The sequence below is a fragment of the Vipera berus genome, assembly GCF_964194415.1.
Source record: "Vipera berus genome assembly, chromosome: 3".
Classification (NCBI taxonomy): Eukaryota; Metazoa; Chordata; class Lepidosauria; order Squamata; family Viperidae; genus Vipera; species Vipera berus.
In genome coordinates, this window is record NC_138204.1 from 108264562 (window position 1) to 108289289 (window position 24728).

The 24728-nt window shown below is 39.2% G+C and overlaps 1 protein-coding gene across 1 annotated transcript in view; it reads right to left on the reverse strand.

The window, feature by feature from the left end:
• The window catches only part of LAMC2 (laminin subunit gamma 2), an 83988-nt gene extending 61624 nt beyond the window's left edge, over positions 1-22364 (reverse strand). Inside the window, exon 1 of the mRNA XM_081323234.1 lies at positions 22132-22364. Within this exon, the coding sequence (XP_081179360.1) occupies positions 22132-22213 (82 nt within the window). The 5' untranslated portion in view covers positions 22214-22364. The remainder of the gene's footprint in view (positions 1-22131) is intronic.
• Between the last annotated feature and the right edge of the window lie 2364 nt (positions 22365-24728).

Genomic DNA, 24728 nt, shown 5'->3' on the forward strand with positions numbered 1-24728 from the left:
GTTACTTACTCAAACAGACTGTCTGTTTGCAATATAATCTTCCATTTTCTGCTGATTCAATGGCTTGGATAAACTCTCTGCTGCAGAGTGCTGTCTCTTCCTCCTTTTCACCATTCAACAGGTTTAAAAATAAGTTTAAAACTAGGTTTAAAAAGGTTAAAATGGGTTAAAAATGGGTTTAAAAGGTTTTAAAAGGTTAAAATAAATTAAAAAGGGGTAGGTTAAAAATACAATATTAAAAGAGGTTAAAAAGTTAAAATAAAAATAAAGTAAAATAAAATAAAGCTTTTACTTTTGGAGGAGCTCTTTATAGCCTTTGCTGCCTGTCCACCATCTTGGCTCCTCCCAGCAGGAGTAAAGAAACATCACAGCCGTATGTACAAAATGGTTTAATATTAGCCAGCCATTTACAGTCTTTGGAAATCCCAGGATTGTTCTTAGAATGTGGAGACCGCAGGAATCTCTGCTAGATTTCTCAGTATTGACACTTCAATATCTAGAGATTTTATAGAGTAAAGGCTGTGACTGTTAGAAATATATCATATATGCTCACTGATGAGCCAAGGAGGTTAGATGCTATAATACACCCAAAAACTGGGTTTGGCTTAACCAAGAATGGGTTTATCCACAAGTATATGTGGTATTTTCCCCCTCTCCTTTTAAAAAATATCCATATATATCCTGTATAAACTTGTGCATAAACCCATCTGCAGATCAGCAGACCTCCTTGAATTTTTAACCAAAATATTATAAAAAATGCAGCAATGGCAGATAAGCCAATTGTGCAAATTAAAACATATGAAGCTTTTCAGCGTCAGTTTATCTACAGGCAGCACATTTTTTCATGATATTATGATTAAAAATTTGAGAGTCAACTAATCCGTGGATGGGCTTACGCATGAATATATAAGGTAAACCACAGAAGATATAGTATAATGCAGAACTGGATTGAAATCCTTTAAGCTGTGAGCACAGTCATAACTGAAGTCTCTTCCAAAGAGATAAATTTATAGCATAGTCATAGATCTATATAATAAAAATTTGTTGGGTCCAAATCTTTTTCTCAGATCTTTAGGAGCCTTATAGCCATCAGCACCCTGCCCAATGGATTATTCAGCACTAGTGCAGTTCTGTTTCAAGATATTGAGATGGACTGAGAAAGATTTGCAAAACAAGCAAGTTTCTTAACAATGTAATAACATGAATTCATTTTAGGATTTATTCTTGGGAATAGGATTTAAACTAAGCAACTGCATCTATCTAAACATGTACCCCTATGCAAAATACGAACAAGTCCTAATGAAAAGGCAGAAATTTCTGATACTAGTACAGAGCAGAAAGAACACCCCCCCCCGAACAGCATACATGTCTTCATCTCTGTCACCTACCCAGCCAACATGTTATCCATCTCACTGAGAATAACCACATATTTGTCAGAAACCCAGAGAATCATCAACAGCTGCTCCAGCTAATCCTCACTTTGGCTGCCAATGCATACAATCAAGTTCAGGCATGTCTCTTAGATTCCAAGTACCTGAGAGGAACCTACAGTTCAGACCTGCCCAGGATCTGCCATGGCTGCCAAGCTGATTTCATTCCCTTCAGCAGTCACCCTGCACCACCTGGAATTTACCCAGGTTTCCAGAGGCAAGGCTGCAGCTCACATGCCTGACGGTAGCCCCCAAAACTTACTTCAATGCCACTGAAAGTAAGTCTTGCTAGAACTTGCACTTTTCCAAAGACTTTGGCCATTCCAAAAATTCAGTATGAAATCATTCCGGTAGCTATCTATTGCTTTTATCTGCATTTATGATGTATGTTCTGACTGACCCAGTGTAACAATTGTACAAAACGGGACTGAACTCTGCTACACATTACACAGGGAAATGAGCATCTAAGAGTTTTTCCTGATGCTATATAGATATACTCTCTACTCATTGTTGAGTTGGCCCCAAACTATTTGCTAGTATGACATTTGCAGCCCCCATAGCCAATCCCTATCCTACCCTCTGCCAAACACCAAGATCTGATTATGCATCTGTAGGACACTTTAAGCAAAGCTGATTGCTTGAGCTCTGGTGGTGCAATGGTTAGAATGCAGTATTGCAGGCAAATTCTGCCCACAGCCTGGAGTTTGATCCTGACAGGGCTCAAAGTAAGCTCAGTTTCCATCCTTCTGAAGTTGGTAAAATGAGGACCCAGATTGTTGGAGGCAATATGCTAACATTTGTAAACCACTTAGAGAGGACTGTAAAGCTCTATGGAGCAGTGCTATTGTTACTGCTTTTCCTCCAGCTTTGCTTCCTCTTTCCCTTTGTCAGCATCTCCAAAATGGTGGAAAAACATCTATCGGATATGATAGTGCTACAGAAAAGTGGAGAAGTGATGAATTTTTACTTTCTTTCCCTTGACAGATAAAAACTAATGTGAATGGTATCATGGAATGGGATAAGCTGCACACCCACACAAATGCACATGAATGCCAATTTCTTTTGCATGATAAAGACAGGATGGTACAGCATGGTCTTCATCAGGAAACAGTGGAGTGACAGAGGCAGCCTAGCAAGGCAGCTGAAAGAAAGGATCTACGTCTGCAACAACCTAAAAAGACTAATAAGGACAAGTAATAAGGCTGTCACAGGGAAGAGGAGAATTTATTCCCTTGAGTGCTGATAAATCAAGAAACAATAGGAAGGAACATTGAAGAGGGATATCCAAACTTGAAATAGGGAATTTCCTGACCATGATTGCTGTTAAGCAGTGTAACAGCCTGCCTCCTGAGTCACGGACACTCAATTGCTCGAGGCTTTCAAACAAAGTTTGGACAAACTTGCTTGTGAAAGTCTGAGGATTCCAGCTCTGGAGCTCTTTCCTACACTCTGATTCCATTATTTGACCTCCCCTTTTGATGGAATAAAAGCAACGAGCATCAGATTTTATATAATTTGCAACTGCTGCTGGACTGTATGGGTCTAAGGAGAAAACATTCCATAGTTTAAAACTGCCTCTTTCAAAGGCTGATGACAGATCATGATTAACATGACTAATGGGGAAAAAAGGGGGGGAGGTCTTATTTGTACTGCACAGAAAGTCTTGACATCCCAGTATCATCCCGAAGTCAGTACATCCCTTTCATTAGATAAAAGCAGTTTTGTGAAGGAATGAAATTAATGCTGAAACAGTCCAGTTGCCTCTTGAAAAAGCACCTTTGGGATAACCATGACCTGGATGACTGAGAATCTTCATAGACATAATGCTGAAACAGTAGCAAGCAAGGGATTCAAAATCTTTCTCCCACTGACCAATTTCTGCTGCAGTTTCTATTTCTCTGCACCAGCTGCTCCCCAGACACACATTTTGACCTGCCAAGTTCCAGTTAGGAAACAATGTCAGTGCAAGAGCTGCCTGCAAACAGCCAGCAGAAAGCTTTCTGCAGTCCTTGGCATACCTCCTCAATGACCTCATTGGCTGATCAAATCTATCTAATAGCCACCTTGGGCCCATGTTTTTACAGTCTTGTACGTCATAATTAAAACCTTGAACAAGTCTTGGTACCTAATTGGCAGCTTCAGTTAAAGTTTTGTTAAGGTATGAATGGCCAGATAGCTCAATGGGCTGTTTTGCTGGAGCTTCCAGACCAAGTACAAGGGTTAGGGTTAAGGCTACTACTATAACATAAACATGAGGTGAAGTGAGCCCTGCTAGATTGTCCAGACCAATTTTGTCTTGATTTATTAACCCTCATTCACCCTTCGGTGGCCTCCAATACTAATTCAGAACACACACAACCTCTTCTGATTCAGACACTGTGGGAAAAAAGACCGTCATCATCAGACTGGTGATACTCAGCACTAGAAGTCTGATGCCAGCTTCTACCAGTTTCATAAAGATATTAAACAACACCATGGGCAAGAGAGGCAGAGTTACCTAACATTTCTGTCTGAGACTGTTCCTACAAGGAACATAGTGCTCAGTCTCCAACTCACAGACATGGTCCAGAAGAATAACGCAACCATCAAAATCAGAAGTCACTGCAGGCTTCCATAGGACCAAGAGTCTCATTTTGCAAGACCTCATCTGACAAGGAGACAATGGTTTTTATCTCATTAAACAAGGCTTGAATCAAGATTTAAAAAGGGTTGAAATAAGGCACCTGCAGTTACCAAGCACATATCCTTTCAAATTCTTCCCAAAGAGGCATTTTTGACCAATGATTAGTTGGCAAAATATTTTGAATTAAGAGGATTTATGTTGTGTCTGGAAGTCCCTAAATTCGAAACATCTGACCACATTAGGTTGGAATTGTGAGAGCTGTAATCCTGATATTTATAAGGAAAGTTAGATGAATTGAGTGAAAACCAAATACACTCACATATATTGAACTTTGCTGGGCATCTGTTTTTGTTTAGTGATCCACAACTGATATATGAGATTTAGTTAACTGTGGCTTGCAAGGTTAAGCATAAAGAAGCTTTGCAATTACTGTTTTCTAACATAAATTAGAAAGGAATAAAAGGATCTTTGCCTTTTATTCTTTACCTTCTATTTCTTTAAATGAATGGTGATGTAGGGAAAATGTTAGCTATAGAACCTGGAAATGTCATCTTCATTTAGACATCACTTTTAACTGCTCTACAGTTCCAAATACATAAGAGGCATATTGTAATTGAGAAGACTTTTTCTGTTCTTTTCTATCCTTCACTATGAAGTTTTATGTATGATTTCCTCTGTGGTACAATAGTAGAAAGGTTGATCTATTTAGATATCACACCAAATCATTAAAATTAAAATAACTCAAAGCAGTGATTGATTCATTTGCCAAAAAAGGATCCCACAAAAACCTAAAACATCAGGAACAATTTGGTGTGATATTGTTTAAATTTTAAAAGTCTTAACACAAGAAGAAAATGTTTCCTCAAAGATTAGACTATTTTCACATATTGGTACAGTAAATGGAAAAAGGACCTTTTGTGAGGAAGTGCCTGAGTGTGGGAGTATTGGTTGGAAAGTAGAGACTAGGAGTGGATCACAAGTAGAGCTGGTAAAATTCATGCTGGATTGACTATACCCAGTGCTTTTTTTGTAAAACAAAAAGGTGCCGGAACTCACACATCATACAACCCGCCTTGCCTATCCTACAAGGTTCCATCCAAAAAAGGTGCCGGAACTCCGTTCTGAGCATTCTATGACAAAAAAGCCCTGACTATACCTAAATGAATGAATGAATGAATGAATGAATGAATGAATGAATGAATGAATGAATGAATGAATACAGTATAATTTTATTACAGTCACAGACCAGCAATAGACAACACCCTTTACAATATGTTAAAAAATAGCACATTAATAATAAATAATAACATCCCTGTTAAGAAAATACATGTTCTCAAAATGTATTCTCATTTCTTGCCATAGATTTTTGGCAAGAATTTGCACTCCAAGATAAAATTCTACTTCCTGGAATGGAAGAACCTTTCCATTACTTTTGTTCTATGCTCAATGAGAGATGCTAACTTGCACAAAGCAACATTTCCTGGTACCTGTCAGATGCAAAGAATCAGGATCATTCATAAAGTTGCAGCATAGATTTATTCAAACCTATACACAAGAATCTAGTCAATTAAGTCAGTGCTAAATTGGTGCTAGATAAGGGTCAATGGAATTCAAGGGAAGCTGGACTTGGATCACTTGTGGCAACACAAGGCCTCTAAACTGATGATGTGTTTAACTCCATGCCCTCCTAGCTCTTCTTGCTCTTCTCCTCCAGGGCCCTGTTCGTTGTTCTTCTGAACTGGTATTACTCAGGTTTATTACAAGATGTGATACTTCTTGCTTATTTGTTTGAAAACTACAAACTTCAAATATGAGATTGATGGCTGGTTAGTTAACTGCCCATATATAATTATAGCAAAGCAATTTTCCTATCCAACAGATTAATTCATTTATAGATGACATCAATCTATCACGTCTGGGTTCTGCTGCAGCTTGCATTTTTTTAAAAAAAATAAAAAATAAACAACAGCCTTGAAGACAATGACATCATGATAAGGCTGTCTGTAATTTTTACAAAGTTAAATCACATCTCTTGTACCTATCAAGTTGTTTCATGATTTTTGTTTATTTATTCAGTTTGAATTAGACTCTTAGTTTTGAAATGGATTCCTCTACTAAAACTATATCCTCATCTTCAATGTGATTCTAGACTCTTTTCTGCCATTGGAAAGCCCCGTGGCTGAAATAAGCAGAAAATTATCTCAATAAATGGGTGGAAAATTATCTTTAAAAATAATATCATCTGCTTGTGGGGAAAATCACCAAGTGGAGAAGACAATGAACAAATCAGCCCTAAAATGTATTTCATAAAACATATTTGATCTGTAGTATTTTTAAATGCTATAAATGTTATTTGAAGAAGACAGCATGTAAAAATCTTTAATGCAGTTTATGGACCCAGAATAGTTTTCTGCTGCTGTTCCAAACTATATTATAATTTTGCCAAAGTAGAATCCAAGATCTAGTTAAGAAGACATGAAACAAATGAAGAAAAAAATGTTTCTGGACTTTTCTATAACACTCTAAACTCTCACAAAAAGTTCAGAGAGGGATTCCAAAAGGAAAGGCAGTAACCAATACTAATGTTTGGTGAAAAAAATAACATACATCAGCAAGAGCCTGAGACACAAATCTTATCAAGAACAATGCTTTGTTTAATTCAATGGGTTTTACTTTTAAGTTGACATGTATAGGATTGTGCTCTGGCTGACTTCCCTCAAGCCCATGAAGGTCTGTGTTTTTCTGAATATAGCTTGAGCATGGTGCTCATTCTCTAACAATGTTGTACTTTTGTTTTACTCATTAAGAGACAGTTTTCCATGTTTTGGTCATTGCATTGTTATTCATTCACATTATAAAAAGTCAGAAAATGTCCATATATTTGACCTTGATCCCCTGCCCCAAACCCCAGTTTATTAATACCTGCCTTTAGCTTAAAGGAATCTGCATTTTCCCTCTGCGATTTTCCCATCAATATAAAAGATGTAATTGGATGGAACACAGAACTGAAATGCATTGTAATGGGAAGAAGGACTAATCTTAAGGAACAGGAAGAGCTGCTACCAAGGCAAAAGTTACTGTAGATGAACAAAATCTGAGTTTAGAACAGAAATGTGGGTTTGATTAAGCATCTCAGAAATGAATCTCCCTAATTTTCATGAATATGGTGGTGGAGAGAACTATCTTCACACTTGCAAGATTCTGCTACTCTATAATAAAAATTCTGGTACCCTTGAAGGCACGCACACATGCACACACGCACACACACACGCATACACACACTTTGGAAGAAATTTAAATCAAATAGCCTGTTCGACTATTTCTTTTTTTAATCCAAGTTCATTTCGAAAACTGACTGGTAGTCTCAGGGGCTGAGTTTGTGTGTTCCAGAATTCAGGGTTGTCACATTTTCACTCCTTCACTCTAGGCCAGATTGGCTGTGGATAACAGGAGTTCCCTGCTTCTAGAAAAGTAGGATTTGGCAGTCATTCAAGTTGCTACTTATGGCTCTGATGAGGCAAAAAAGAATGTTTTTTTTTCCTTCCAAACTTTACAAAGAGAGTATTTTGGGGTCAGTACTTTTCAGGCAGATGGACTAAGATATTTGCTCACTAACTAGAAGCACTCAATGCCATTAGAAACAATTGGGCTGTTAATTGATTGTGCTTCTAACATTCCAACTTAAGCATACTGCATTTTCATGTCTCTATTTGTGACGAATAAAGAGAAAGATGAGAGAACAGGTGTTGTTTTTAGAGTCTTTCTACATGGTAGTGAAGCCTGCCTATTCTAAGCATAGTCAACATTTTGTAACTGTGAAGCTGGTCAGTTGGAATTTCACTTATGTTACGTCTGGATATATAAGTAGTCTTCGACTTAAAACCATTCATTTAGTGACCGTTTGAAGTTACGACACTAAAAAAGTGACTTATGATCATTTTTCACACTTATGACCATTGCAGCATCCCCATGCTTATGTGATCAAAATTTGGATGCTTGGCAACTGGCTCACATTTATGACAGTTTCAATGTCCCGGGGTCATATAATCACCTTTTGCAACCCTCTGACAAGCAAAGTCAAAGGGGAAGCAAGATTCGCTTAACAACTGTGTTACCAACTTAACAACTGCAGTGATTCACTTAACAACTATCTCACTTAGCAGGTTGTAAAATGGGGCAAAACTCACTTAACAACTATCTATCTTAGCAACAGAATTTTGGGCTCAATTGTGGCAGCATATAGCCCATCTAAGCTGGTCTCAAAATGCTAAGCAGGGTCATTCTGCATGGGAGTCTACTAGGAGATACCTGGAAGAAGACAATAGATTATTTCACAGTTTAGAACATAGAATAAGAGAGTTGGAAGGGACATTGGAGTCCAACTCCTTGCATAAGCAAGAGATTGTATACCATTTCAGACAATTGGCTGTCAGTCTCTTCTTGAAAACCTCCAGTGATTGGGCACCCACAACTTCTGAAGGCAAGGAATTCCACCAGTTGATTGTTCTCACCATTAGGAAAGTTCTCTTTAGTTCCAGGTTGCTTCTCTCCTTGATTAGTTTTCATCCATTGGTTCTTGTCTTGCCTCCTGGTGCTTTGGTAAATAGTTTGCCCCCTCGTCTTTGTGACAGCCCCTCAAATATTGAGGACATTATTGAGCACAGAGCCAAAGTAATGGGGAAGCTCTTCCTCTTATATTCCAGAAAGAAACATATGGCAAGAAGTCATTAAATAGCGATCAGAGATAATGGGAATCAAAATGTTTACTGTTAACTAGAAAAGTAAAAGTGACTAATTTTAATTTACATGGGCTGAGAACTAGATAAAAATGAGCAATATGCTAGAAAAGTGAAGAGGATTTTACTGTAATCCTAGGAAGGAAGATAATGTTAGACAACATCTTGAAGGATATCAATATTTTCATCATAGCAAAGATCAGAATAGTCAAAGCAATGGTTTGCATCTTAAAATTGTGGATGTGGACATTCTAAGAATACCATGGCCTTCAAGAAGAAAGAATCAGTCCTTGACTAAATAAAAAATATCTGAGTGCTTGTGGTGATGATCAGCAAGTAGAAATTACTATAATATGAGCATATGATGGACTAGAAACAAATGTTTATGCTTTACGAAGTTGAGGGAAATACAAGAACAAGAAGACAATAGATAAGATAGACAGGATCAAACAAATTACCAAAATATTTTTGAAACAACTACAAATCATTATAGGAGGTAAGATGGTGAGCATTTTGTTCATACAGTCACTAGGAATCAAACATTTCATGGCCCCTAACTAACACTGATTTATAAAGTAAGCTCACAAACAAAACTCTTGTCTCCATGTTAGCTCTCATGCCCTTACCTTTCTTTTATTTAGTTCTATGTCCTAGCAATCTAATGGACAGTGACTTCCAGTAATCTGGGGATCACTATCCATTAGATTTCCTCATTTCTGGTTAACATTCTGAATCTGTGAAGCCATTGTATACATTCAGCACTATATTATAAATTGTAAATGAACAAATCTCAGAATATAGCAAATATGCTACTAGAATAAAGCCCAGCCAGGGTTAAAATTACACAGTTACTTTGTGCTAAATCACATTCTGAGTTTATAGATCATTGAACTATAGTCTGCATTTTCTTTTTTTAACCCATCTTTACTATTTTCATTAATAATTAAAAATGGCAAACATACCTAATTTGCTTTGCTCCTCCTATTTTCCCCACAATAACAACAACATTGTGAGGTGAGCTGGGCTGAGAGAGTGACTGGCTCGAAATCACCCAGCCTAAGGTGGGACTAGAACTCATGGTCTCCTGGTTTCAAATTATGTGAGTAGGTGTGTTGGTATGTGTGTATATGTGTACGTGGGTTTGTAGAGGTATGTATGCACTCTGTGTGTGTGTGTGTGTGTGTGTGTCTGTGTCTGTGTGTCTGTGTCTGTATGTGCACGCGCATGCCCGCATGTGCATGCATAAATGGTGAGCAATAAAAGTAAAAAGGCATGGGACCACCCGGTGATGATCATACTGTAGCATATGGAAGATCACGGTTTATTGTGAATGTGATTCACAGGAATGATTGTTCCAATATCAGTGGATGTATAGGATTGTTAGGTGAGATTAATAGGTGTGTAGGAATGAGATAAGTGAGTTCAGAAAAAGTGACTGAGTGTCAGGACCCACCCCAAACCACGTCTTAGGAAGACAAAAACTCTTGGAGCCAGGTTTTTAGTCCAAAAGAAATCTTTACTATGACATGCTCGGTTGTAGGAAATGAGACAGGGCTTAATGGTTCCACGATGTAAATCCTTATAAAGAGTTCCCGGTTTAACCCCCTTTAATCCCCATTTGGTCAGTCCCCCCATCCTTCCTCTCGTATCGTGGGAAAAAGGAAGTTAGGACCCTTTTGTTTGTTGCTGTCTACCGTGACAAAAGCCAGATGCTAGCCCCCCCTTTTGTTTCCCCAGTTCAAAAGGCTTCTCCTTTCCTTTGAAATGCCTATTGCCGGTTCAATACACATCTATCCTCTTCTCTTCGGGAGATGGCAGAATCCATAGGATATGTTTGAAACATTCCATTTATGAATATGATATAAATGGATTCTGACACTGAGACTCCAATTGTTTCTGCCCACTCAGTATATTCCAACAGAGTGGATATGCTCCAGTTTCCGTCCATTAAATGTTGCCATCTTGTGCAAACAAGAAGCATGCCTTCTCTGTTGTGGTTCCCACCCTCTGGAACAATATTCCTCCAGAGATAAGGATAATATCTCTCTCCTGGTGTTCCTAAAAACTTTGGAAACCTAGCTTTGTCCCATGCCTCGGGTTGATGTTTGTTCTTTGTTTAATGGCCACTATTTTGTTTGTGGATTTTGTTATTTTAGTCCAAGCTGCCTGTGAATTTAATATCTTTAGCTGCTTTTGTCTTTTTTAGTTTGCACCCTGTCCACAATCCACTACGTTGAAATAAACAAACGAACAAATAAGGAAGTTCAGGAATTGATGGAATGTTTAGTTAGCTTCTACTTTGAAAAGAAGCAAGCAAATTTTTGTTCTTCAGCAAGTCTCTGAGACTATAAATGAGAAAAAGAAAACTTATAGTTTCATTGTTGATCTAGAGAAAATGTATGGTAAAATGAATAGGCTTGAATATCTATATATGTTTTGTGGGAATATGGTCCTGATGAAAATAAAGTATGGATGAATAAATTGTTCAGCTTTCAACAGGGTAGGGCATTAAAACAATGATGTGGGGGCTCTTAGTTGTTTAATGTATTTGTGAACCATTGTGCCAATTGTGGTGAAATTAGTGGTGTGTTGACTGGGGAAAAGAAGATATGTGTATATTATATGCAGATATGCTGTGCATTGAGAACTTGAATACTTTGCAGCAAATTTTGGCTTAAGTGCATAATGCAATGAGTAGCATTCTATCAAAGATCAAGACAATTGGTTTGACAGGGGGAAAAAAGGATTAAAAGTTTGCAAGTTGCACATAAATGGGAAAAATAGAGCAAATAGATTACGGGTAGTCCTCAACTTACAATTATTCATTTAGTGAACATTCAAAGTTACAACAGCATTGAAAGCAACGACTTACACTTACAACCATTGCAGCATCCCCATGGTCATGTGATAAAAAATTAGGCACTCGACAACCAGCATGCATTTATGATGGTTGCAGCATCTCAAGGTCATGTGACTGACATCTGAGGCCTTTCCAGCCAGCTTCTGACAAGCAAAGTCTATGGGGGAAGCTGGATTCCCTTAACGATGGTGTGATTCACTTATCAGCTGAAACTGTTCATTTAACATCCGTGGCAAAAAAAAAAAAAGATTACAAAATCTGGATGCAACTCACATTGCCGCCTTACTTAGCAGTGGAAATTCTGGGTCCCCACTATGGTCCTAAATTGAGGGCTGAATGTTTATTAACAATGGGAAAATGCATTAAGAAATCTGAAGATGCATAAATGCTGCTAGAAAGCAAATGGGAATAAATAAGTAATATCTTCCACATGCTAAAGAAGTGAGGAGGGGAGAGAATTCCATTTGCAAAGCAGGAGAAGATTAAGTTTTGTTCAATTCCCCAGATTCAGTCAATAATAATAAAAATATTCTTCAATGAGCTGGTGTTTAACAAATATGTGCATGCTTGGTGTTATGTATTGGGCTTGTGGTGTTACACCACGTGCGTTGCTGGAGGAGCTAACGCAGCAACCCAGACAAGCTGTCTCTGGTCCTGCAATTGGTCAGCCTCAGGCGGCTGCCAATTGGTCAGCCTCAGGCGGCTAGACTATATATTGTGGCTGGTTGCGGCCTAAGCTTCAGTACAGTTCCAGCAAGAATAAAAGTATGAGTTATTCTGTACTCAGCCTCGTGTCTTCATTCCTGCTCTCCAGAGCCCACGACTTAACACTTGGTTTCTTCTTAAGCTGTCTTTAAAGTCTACTCTTCTATTTTTTTGGATTCATGGAGTGATTTCCCAACCCTAAGGTTGAGCACTCTAAGGGAAATTCAGTTGCCTATACTTTGAACAGTTTATTCCTAGTTTACTAATTTCCTTTAGTGAGCATAAATGCATTTCTAACTATCACAAACACATTGTTCAAACCTTGTGATGAGATTGATATCCATGAAGAGATAGAGAGAAATCAGAGTCAGATTTTATTTCTCTTAAAGGTTTTTAAAGCTTTAATAATTAGAAATAGGTCAAGAAAACAGTTGTGTTAAATTGCTCCTTCTTTCAGGATACTCCATAGAGATTTTTAATTCCTGCCATATCTCTGGTTTTGGTTGGTACTGCTTTATTTGTTTGTTTGTTTGTTTGTTTGTTTTCACACTTCTTATTAATAGCTCACACTTGGCACTTGAATTGGGCTTCTATATGCAGAGAAGATATTCTTTTCCAAATTCTGTTTTTGGAGAGACAAGCAAAGAAAAAGCTTGGGGTTTGGGGGCAGTGAGAAGAGGGACTGGGGACTTCCAGTTTTTGTGCCGTAGCGTACGGCCATGGGATTGCAGAGCTCTGCACCCCACAGCTGATTTTGTCCTGCCAGGTGACCTTAAATGGCTCTGAAGTCACCCCAGAGAAGCAGTGAAGAAAGAGGGCTGCCCCGATGATCACAGAATGATGGCGGTCATTCCATTCAATCCAGGGGAAGCCCTCTGACCCAACAGGAGAAAGGCTAGCTGCACACCAGCATCTAGCCCAAGCTATTTGCAGCCAAAGTCCAGGAGCACGAACCAGAACAATAATGAACAGCATGCTTGGAACTGGTGAGAGTATCCATTTTCTCTCCTCTACTCTGTAACTAAGTCCTTGGGAAAGATCCCCAAAGTAAGAAAACCTCTGAAAGTGAAGGGAGGGGACTACAACCCCACTCCTCCATAGACAGAAGTGGCAAATTAACCTTTAAGGGGGAAAGAAATATAGTGAAATCAAATTTAAAATACTACAGTTTGGATAAATCTAGAAACTAAAAAACCCTGCTAAGATTATACTCTAAAGGGTTTTGATGAAACTATGTATAAAAAAATAAGAATAATTTTTTGCCTGACAAAGCTGAAAAACAACTACTGACACCTAGTGGAGAATTAAAACATAGAACATTAATAATACTGACTCAGAAATTGGCAAGACACCAAGAAATAAAGATTAATCTGTTCCCTTGAACTTTAATAATCTTCAAAAAGACAGCTTACTGGGAACAAAGCAAAGAATACATACTGGGCCAGCCGTAAGATTAGAAAGTGTCTGAAGGAAAAAAAAATACTTTGACTGTTGTCTAAACTCAAGAATTGTTTACAGGAAAAGAAAAAGGTTGACTCTTGGCTAATCTTTTAGGGAGGAATTTACAGAAAGGATTCAAGGTAGCTATATATACTGAACTGCAATTTTGACTGGTTGACGACTGACCCCTGAATGAAAGAACTGTTATAAAAAACTGATTTTACTGATGCCTTGACAATTGGAAATACAGTGGACTATAAAAATTATATATAAAGATAAGAACTATACAAAATTGGGCTGTTTTGTTGGAATAACCATGATCTCTGTTCCTATACATGAAGCTGGCTAGTACTTTTCTGGCTAGTACTTTTCTGCCATGGAAAGTCTTCAGTGAACCATGTGTAAGGAAGTAAGCCATAAACCTGGTAGACAAAGAAACCTAGGAGAGATGTCATTGGCTAAGGGCATGATTACATAATTCTTTCACACCATTGGCTATTCCATATAAGGCAAATTCTGACGCCTCCTGCAGATGATTGGTCATTACTGTATTTGAATCTACCATTTACACCTATGTCCTTTCAGGATAGTTTAGAAGAACACATGTGTAATCATGATTGGTGTATTTGAACAATAATTAAACATGATTGGTTGCTTTGAACTATAAATAAACAAGGTCCACTGCTCCTCGTGGTTCGGTGTCCATCCCAGGAGCAGCGGAGCCCTCACCCCGAGAGATCTCTGTGTCCTTCTTTCATGGACGCCAACCCTGGGCAGGAGCAGCCTCTGCCCAGTATCACCAGCAGCTAATTTCTCAACCCGGCTGCACAAGCAGCAGGTTCCCGGCAACTGGTGACCCCGACGTGATTCTGCGGAATACGTCTTCAGCCATCCATTCTCATTCGCCCGACGGTGGCCGCGACTCATCCTCGTCCGTCGCTAGACGCAGGACTTTTCGTGAGTATGGGTGGAAAATTCTCTCAACAGCAGACAGCGCATCTGCAGGAGTTGAGGGAGTTAATTGATAATTAAAATTGGCTGCCTGGCGAGTCTTAAAGCCTTTTCAGTTTCTCCGGCTCCCCCTCCTTATGAGGATTCAGCCGGCTCCCCCTCCTTATGAGGATTCAGCCGGGAGAAACTCAGCAGGGCACCTCAGCTGCGGCTGAGCCCCTCAGGCTCAGCCAGAATCTGTTAAATCACAATTGAACATGGAAGATTTGTCATCTTGTTATCCTGTTAATTTTTTGCCGGCACCAGCAGCCGGAGGTTAACCAATCCAAGAGTATACACCCTTGCATCATGAATTGATCAACTATGTGCAAGGAATTTTAATAAGTATAGGTAACACTTATACCATGTGTTTAATTGACTGAATATCTATAGCTAACATGGTTTTGACTCTATCACAATATCTTGTTTGGGAATCTGAATATAAATAAAAAAGAAATAGAGAAAAAATTCTTGCTGGATTACCTCAAGGAGTAAATAGGGATCAATTATTTGGCACGGGACAATTCATTACTAATGACCAACAGGCTCAAAGCCCAAGGGAGGCTTTTAATTTGATACAGGAAGGGGCTTTAGCAGCTTTCCGCAAGATAGATGATCCTCACGGAAAAGCTAAAATGTCTTTTGCAAAGGTTTATCAAGGTCCCAATCAGGCTTATTCAGACTTTGTGGATGGACTGCAGGAAGAAATAACAAGGCAAATAGACAACGAATATGCCCGAAATGAACTCCTGTTAGAATTGGCTTATGTGGGGCTTGAAAGAGCCTCTTGGGGCGAGCTGTTCTCAGTAAAGTCCAGGGGCGCGCCTGTTGATTTCAACTGCCTGGAGTTGTCTGAGATCTAGCTTCCCATTGCAGGCTCCGAGCCAAGCTAAATTGACAATTCTGGTCTACCAAATCAAAGAATAGGAAAGTAGTTGTTGTTGTAAACCTAAAGAAAAGAAAAATCAAAGAAATAAAATCAATTTTTTCTTCTATCTTTTTCTTTTAATATAGCTCTTTGGATTATTGTTTTGGCCTAAAACCCCAAATTGATATGTGTGTTTTGTTTTGTTATATATATATATATGGACATTTGGAACATTAAGCTTGGACTTGGAATGGTGAGAAAAATAGGAGATGGTTAAAGGGCCCTATAGAAACCATGTTCGGTTGGAATCACCTCATGATTTTTCTCACCTCTTGTAGGACAAGCCATATGTCTAAATAAATGTTGTTTTAATAGTATCTGTGTATATATGTCTGTCTGTGTTGTTCTGTGTTATTTCCAAGACTTGGAAGAGGGTCAAAATCCTCTCTGATAACACCAAACAAAAAGGCCTTATTTAACAATGTATGGTTTGTCTGGAGAAAGTATGAAATGAAATTTTTGTATGTGAAATTGTTTATGCAAGCAGTCAGAATGGAAGTGAATGAGTTAATTTGCTGATATGTAAATGTGAGTGTGTTAGCCCTCAAACCCACCTACCACCCCCCACCCCGTCCCAGGCTGTGAAAGGAACAGTAAACTGCAGATTTTATTGTTGTAAAAGCCATGGATGATGTGTGAGAGAAAATGCATGTATAGGAGAGCAAACTATTTTTTTTTTGGTGGTGAGATTTTTGTAAAGTTTCTTTTACCACCCCCCCCCAACCCCGCTGTGTTACTTTAAGAGTGAGAAAGGGAGAGACAGCCAGAAGAGGGGGGGTGGCTGGTCCTTTTAACAATTTTTTTTTCTCTGCTTAGAATTCCAGTCTGAGAAAGGGGGGTGGATGTGAAACTTGATGCCCACTCTTGCAGTTTCAGCTTGCAATTTTTTTTTACTCGTAAGAGGAGAGATTAATTGTTGGACAAGTTTTTGGAAATTTTTGAGTTTTTAGTTAAACATCACCCAAAAGAAATTACTCTGATCTTTTTGTGGAGTTGTTTTTTGTTTTTGTTTTTTTGTTTTTGATGTTTTTGTGTCTTTGTGCAGGACACATTGATAGAAGGTGATATCTGGGAGAATTTCCCTCCCTTAATCAGCACTAGCTTGTGGATTTTATGCCTTACAACAGGCTCTGAGATTGTTAATACAGGAAAGGGGGAACATATACACTGACTCCAAATATGATTATGGAATCTTCAATACTTTTGGAGAAGAGAAATGTAGATTTACTGCTGCTATTGTTCAATGTGCTAACCAATTGAAAATTTTGGAGTGGATTCATTTATCCCATACGCCCAAAGTTTCTGTTTTAACCAGAGAAGCACAATTGGCTCAATTGATTTTTAAAATTCGTCACCGAACGAAAGCCTTGATTGGGCTAGAGATAGACACTCTTTTTGTGCCTATGTCTTTGCGAATTTGGGAATCATTTTTTCAAACCTCCAGTGAATTGCAATTTTCCTTAGCTGATTGGCATGGCAAGATTTCTTGCCACCCACCACCCGATTATCGTTTGCAAATTGTTCGCACTGTACCCATTGACTGGTTGTCACCCTTGTCTCCTCACCCCCTACATTCGGCTGTTACAGTTTTTGCAGATGGGAGCAAGGAGTGTGGCGCCTGTGCCTGGTTGGAAAATGGTCAATGGATAACCAAGCAAACAACACCCCAGCAGTCAGCTCAAAAGGCTGAACTGGCTGCTTCAATTTTGGCCTGTCAACTTTTTTCAGCTCACCCCTTGAACCTAATTGTGGATAGTCTATGTCTATCACACTATCACTGTAATTTTTGGATCTTACTTGTCTCCCTCTATTCAGCCAGAGTTATTGCAACTTTTTTCCACGCTGCAAGAGTTGCTTTTCTCACGCCAACATCCTATTTTTGTTGCTCACATTCGTAGTCATCAGCCTTTCCCAGGTTTTTTGCAAGTGGGAAACAATTTTGCAGATCAGGCTGCCTCCGGACCTTCGGCCTGTTCTTTCCAACCCCTCACCCCCTGGGAAAGTCATTCATATTTCCATCAAAATTCCAAAGCTTTGCAGAGGCAGTTTGGCATCACCGCTGCAGAAGCAATTGCAATTCGCCAGCAGTGCCCAACATGCAGCAAACAAGCAACTGCAATCCCTATGGGTGTTAATCCAAGGGGATTGGAGCCTTGCCAAATTTGGCAAATGGATGTCACACAACATGCACCATTTGCCCCATGTAAGTATTTGCATGTTTCAATTGACACCTTCTCAGGATTCATCATGGCCACCCCCCAAAGGGGTGAAGCCACTAAACATGTAATTAATCATTGTATTCGGACCTTTGCAGTGCTGGGATGTCCAAAAGAACTCAAAACAGATAATGGCCCTGCCTATAGCAGTCAAGCCATGGCAGAATTTTGTCATCATTGGCAAATAATACACAAATTCGGAATTCCATATAATAGCCAATGCCAAGCCTTGGTGGAAAGGGCTAACCAAACCTTGAAACATGCTTTAGATCGTTATAAAAATCAGAACGGGGGAAAACGAAACCCCAACCTCCCAGCAGTGCAAGAAACTCTTAATCTTTGCCTCTACACTCTAAACTTTTCCAACTTGACTGGCTATCCCTTAACCACAGCTGCAGAGCAGCATTTTTCATCTCCAGTTGCAGATCAGCCTAAACCCAAAGTGTGGTATCGCCAACTTCCAGACCTAACTTGGAAAGGCCCTGCAGACCTTCTCACTTGGGGAAGAAGCTACGCAGCTGTTCAACTGCCAGACAAAGTGCTGTGGATCCCCGGTCGCCACGTTCGTCCGTATCATGCCTCCACAAACACAACTGCAGAACCCATTAAAGATGACAGCATGGTTTGTGACTTTTTTCAGCTTTAACACCACTGACTGATGCCACTAAAACACAATTCCATCTGAAAGCTTACCCCAGACGTCAAAGTTTTGCCGCCTACTCAGCCTGCAGCATTTCATTGTGCCTCCACTTCACCAGCTATCCCATCCCGTTCTTTACAATGGCTCACACCTTTGACATTGGTTCCAGTCAAAAATGACTCTTTTCACACTGTTTTTGCCCATCGCATGGACCCAGAAGGAACAACCTGTTGTTAACAACGAGTCTACCATCATCATCTATGTGAACTCTGTAGCTCATGTTCCTGTCCAAACTTGAAATGGTTTCAACTTTCAGGAATTACTTGGCTCCTGGTTTCCCAAATTACCTGGTTTACAAGCTATTGTAGCTTTAATTGGTATGATTGTATTAGGATGCATTATTTTACCTTGTGTCTTGCCTATTTTTATCAGAAGTATTACTAACAGTATTTCTTTGATAGCTGAACAGAGAGCTGTTAAACGAATTGATTCCTTATGGCACAGTAAGTATCAATCCCTTCCCCAGGAGGATTCAGAAGAGCCTAATGCTCAATTTGAACTAGAGACTCCTTTGTCTCCCAAAGAGGTAAATAAATATGTCTTTTGGGCTCGTTCGCCTCTTGACTCTCCCGAGGGTGCGTCTCTAAAGAACCCATCCCTCCTCAACTTTGAAGCGGAACATACAGATTCTGCATTTAAAACAAAAACGGAGGAGATGTTGGAATAACCATGATCTCTGTTCCTATACATGAAGCTGGCTAGTACTTTTCTGGCTAGTACTTTTCTGCCATGGAAAGTCTTCAGTGAACCATGTGTAAGGAAGTAAGCCATAAATCTGGTAGACAAAGAAACCTAGGAGAGATGTCATTGGCTACAGCCATATAAGGGCATGATTACATAATTCTTTCACACCATTGGCTATTTCATATAAGGCAAATTCTGACGCCTCCTGCAGATGATTGGTCATTACTGTATTTGAATCTACCATTTACACCTATGTCCTTTCAGGATAGTTTAGAAGAACACATGTGTAATCATGATTGGTGTATTTGAACAATAATTAAACATGATTGGTTGCTTTGAACTATAAATAAACAAGGTCCACTGCTCCTCGTGGTTCGGTGTCCATCCCAGGAGCAGCGGAGCCCTCACCCCGAGAGATCTCTGTGTCCTTCTTTCATGGACGCCAACCCTGGGCAGGAGCAGCCTCTGCCCAGTATCACCAGCAGCTAATTTCTCAACCCGGCTGCACAAGCAGCAGGTTCCCGGCAACCCGGCTGCACAAGCAGCAGGTTCCCGGCACTGTTTGGATTCTGAGTTTGGCTAATTATAGAGACTATGGCAGTGATGACAGATTATTTGAAAGGGGAGGGATAACATGGATATTGCATACTTATCAAAAAATGACAGAAAACCACATTTAATTGTTACTCCTGAAGGACCTAGCCTGGAATACCAAAGGTCTCCAGAAGCAACATTTCAAGACAAGACAAATACTTTCCAGGAGGAAATGTATGTAATACTATGACAGATACAAATGACAATATTTTAAACCATGGGGAGATCAAACACAACGCAAAGTTGATCACATAAATGAGCACATCTCTAATCTAAACTCACAATCAAAAACACTCAGAAAATGATGGTAAAGAATGAACAAACAAACCAGATAACAGAACATAAACTAGAAGAAAATGACTTAATCAGCGAAGCTACAAATGAAGAGAATTATAATTTATCACAAACAGGAAAAAACCTACAAGACTTGGACATAGCAACAAAAATGGAAAAGATACTTTATTTATTAGAACATCAAAATAAACCTCAGGATAAGAAAGAAGACTTAACAAAATGGACTATAGAATTGCCAGGAGAACCATTGGAGTTTGGGAGACAAAAAGCATATATTTTACGTATTCTGTCTTCTCTACTCCCAACAACACTTACAAAAATGCAAAAACTTCCTGGCAAGCAGAATATATTAATTTGGAAAGCCACTTGGCAAAAGAAGAAGGCCAGAGACAGATTCAAGAGATTTGACTCACTCTACCAGATGGAGTATTACATGAGCAAACACTTGTTTGAATATGGTTAAAAGAACAGATAACTTTGGATATAAAGGGGCCTTACAATAAGAGGGATAATAGATATAATATAGTATTTTTAATAATATATAAAATGTAAAAATATTGGGATGATGTATTTGAATGAAAAGTTTGAAATTCAAAGGTAAATTAAGTTGAAGAGAATTAGGATTAAGGAATGACTGAAATATTGAGGGGAAATTAAACAATTATATATGTTTTGGGGTTGAAGAAGGAGAATACTATTGGGAGAAGGGAAGATCAAAGTAATATACTATTAATTAATATACTAATTATGGAAGTACAAAAATTAATTATTATTGATTGTATTAACTACCAATGTTTGTGTTTTTTCCTTAAATTTATGAACCAAGACAACACGCTGTACACCAGGCACTAGGGATTATTATTGTAAATAATAAAACATTTCTAAAAAAAAAAGAGAAGGGGGACTGGATGTCCCCACATGATATATAGAATAAGGCTTTATATTAAAATTCTCACCTGTGAAGTGATGTTTCCTACAATGCTTAAAAGGAAAAATATCTACAATGGTATAAAATATACATGACTTTGAAATATTGATAGCTAGAGTCATATACTATCAGTTATAAGATGATATGTCAGCTGCACACATTATCCAAAGGCATACTGATAGAAACACCTTCTTAATCCTAGTAAAATTATGTCATGAAATTAATTGTATGAACATACGTTACAAATGCTTCACCAAGATTGTTAAACTTGTACATTCAACTCAGCGTCAAACCTGAAAGCCAGAATAAATAATTAAAGTATTCCCTTGAGAAATAATTGCATTGCCTGCAAAACTATGTACAAAATATAGAAAGGGCTTTAAATTGTCTGTTTTGGATTATCAGTCATCTGAAAAATTAGAGAAAAATAGAATGCACAGAATTTTCATGGAATTTAGAATGAATAATTTACTTTACGAATGAAACACTCTCAGTCTTAGCTATTATTCAGTTACTTTCCTTGACAATGAAATGACTTGTTAAAATGGTAGGATATATGTCTCAAGCTTTGGCCTAATAATGGTGATTACAACAACCTTGCAGTGTTTTTATCGCACACCCAAATGAAACATCTGAACATGAGCCAGCTTTTTTCAGTTGCTTTGTGACCGTCCATAAGCTTCAATGAGACATGATATGAGCAGGTTTAAGGAGAGGAAAGGGGTCAAGACCTGGAGAAGACAAGATGGGTGAAGAGCTAATCTTGTATTCTATATTATCCACTTGTTCAGAGTTGGCCATTAAAGACCTCTGCTCCTACTCCCTGAGAAATCCCACCTGCTCACGCTGCATCTTCTTGTGCACCTCAAATTGTGCTGCAACTTGGAGACTTGCCTAAGGGGAAACCTTCACATGGAAAACAGAAAACAGAGAAATGGAACTAAATGGAACCCCTTTCCAAAACTAGAGCAGGATGCTTTTAATTCAAGTTTTTGAGTCTCACCTTCTCTTCTTTGGGTGCCAAGAGTTGCAGGGAAAAGTGAAGCTGAAAGGCAACTCAGAGTTATCAGCCAAGGTAGAGACATTTTGGTCAACCCAGGACTAGCTTTGTCTCCAGAGGTGATTCAGATCCAACTTTCTTCCCAGCGGAGGTGTTGAATGGAGGGGTCTCTGTCTGGTGGCTTTTCAGCTGCAGTGTATTCCACTGTGCCTCCTTGTTTTCTTTCAGGGAATTTTTATTGCCTCTCCTGCCTGAATCATTCTGAACAGGAAGAAAGAAGCTTGCCTCTACTCTGACTCACCTTGTGAATTAAAAAAAGGGGGGGAGTGAGCAGCCCATATGCAGTGCAAGGAGGTACGATACTTAACTATTTCTTCTTAGTTGTTCACAGGGGCGGTTCTCTACAGAGTACAGCAGCAACCGCCCCTGGCCACAAGCCAGGAGGGAGTGGGATGGCAAGCAAGAAGGACGGGAAGTAAGATTTTAGCCTGGATCATTCCCACTTCTGCCACTGACTTAAAGCAGAGGAGCTATTTATAATGGCTATGTGAAGGTCAACTTCACTCCCCAAAGAAGAGGAACACATCATTTTTCTACATTTTGTTTTCCAAATGTTGGAATGAACTGGGCATGTTCTCACTCACCCTCAGTCAATTAGAGTAATTTTGAAGAATTTCAGCCTGATGATTATAGGGAACGCTGCAGCAGTCTTCATGTTTGCCAGCTTTTGAAGTTACAATGCAAAGGAAGATTAGATTGCCTGATTCCGTCCAGATTAAAGTACTTGGACATATTTGGAAGCATAGGGAATACTGTGTATACATTTAGGGAGATAAATAACATGACTGAATTGAGCTAGATTCTTGATAACTTAATCAACATGTGTCTGTGGCTCTCTTGGCAAACAAACATTTAGAATTGGTTTGCCATAACTTCCTTCAGGCATTATTTTTCAACTTCTCAGCCTAGCCTGTAGGCTCAGGATTTCCAGATGGTTTCCAATCCAAGTGCTAATCAGGTCTAATCTTGCTTAGCTTTTCAAGATCAGCTAAGGAAGTGCTTCTAAAACTTGGAAGCTTGAACATGTGTGGACTTCAACTCCCAGAATTTCCCAGCCAGCCCATTTTCCACACTAAAATGTATGAAGTTTAAGAATAATCCAGTAACTTTATTTCAGCTTTCAGAGTTCCACTGATTCTCAAGAGCAATTATTTGGATTTGCATAGTTACTCTTGCAATGCAAGAGTAAAGAAGAAAGCACATAATTCATTTAGCCCAGAATTATACAATTTAGGATTTAAGAGCTTCGGGTGACCCATCACCACCTCCAGCACCACCAAATTTCTCCAAAGCCACTTTATTGTCCTATTTAATAAAGGAAAAAATAGTAGATAAGCTATTCTTAATTATTTTTAACAAAAACAGATGTCTTATCCTTTTAATGACATATAATTTGGATGAAATTTTGATTTAATTCTTGTCTTTTTTTAGTTCTTGTCTTGCTTGGCTGTATCCATCTGTTGAAGCGCAATGCCACTCAGTGCTGAAAGCTAATCCTTTATCTGAAAAAGTTATCTACTCTGTTTTAGCTGTACCTTTTCTACAATACCTTCTTAAAATATATAGCACTAGGACACATCTCTGGCTGTACCAGTGATAATAAATATGTTCCTCCCCGCATTTCTATTTTGATGAAATGCACAAATCCTTACTTGAGGATTACTTACTTGGGGAAATCCTACATAGCTGCATCATAACTATATCTACCCCTTTACATCAAAAGCCAACTTGACAGTGACATCACACAAGGCCTCCCACAGCTCCTAGATTAGTGCTGCTGATTTCTAACTCTAATTTTATGTAATTAATGCTTAGATGTTTTCCTTAATCTTTTGAGTTGTCTGACAGCTTCCTTAGCCTTAAGCTGCTGATGGTGGTTCAGACAGGGTGATGTTTTGTGGTTGCTCACTGCTGGGAGAATCAGGAAAGGCACTGCTATAGGACAGTGTGTAAGGTCATCCTCTTTTGATTTTGGCTGACAGATTGGCAAGCAAGACTTGGCAGCAGAAAGCTGAGGCAGCAGTGATGGAGAGTATCGAAGAGCTTCAAAGTGTCTCCACAGGAACTGAAAAGTGAAAATGTTATTAACAATCCCAGGGACAAAGAAAAAGTTGGGAGAGGACAATGATTTTAAATCCATGAAAAAGTCTGATCAAGAAAATAAGGAAGCATGACTTCCGGTAGCGCTGCCGCGCCGAATGGCGGCGTTCTGAAGCCGCCCGATCCTGGGAAGCGTCAAAGTGCCCGGAGGCAGAGAAAATCAGCTGTCCCGCGGCGCTGGAGCTTCTCCCTCGGGAGAAGAGGGAGAGGTGAGCCAGACTGGGTAGAGGTAGAGCTCCCCTGCGATTCTCCCAAGTAGTTTGGGGGATAACAGGGTGAGCCCCCTCGGAGCCCAGGCTTTCTCCGCTCTCAGGACGTCTTCGCTCCAAAAGGAGTGGAACAAGACGTGACAACTGCACCTGCTGCTTAGAGGGGATTGTGAGTATTTTGTTCCTTTGGAAAGCAGGCAGAGCAAAGCAGGAAGATCTGAATTTTCAAAT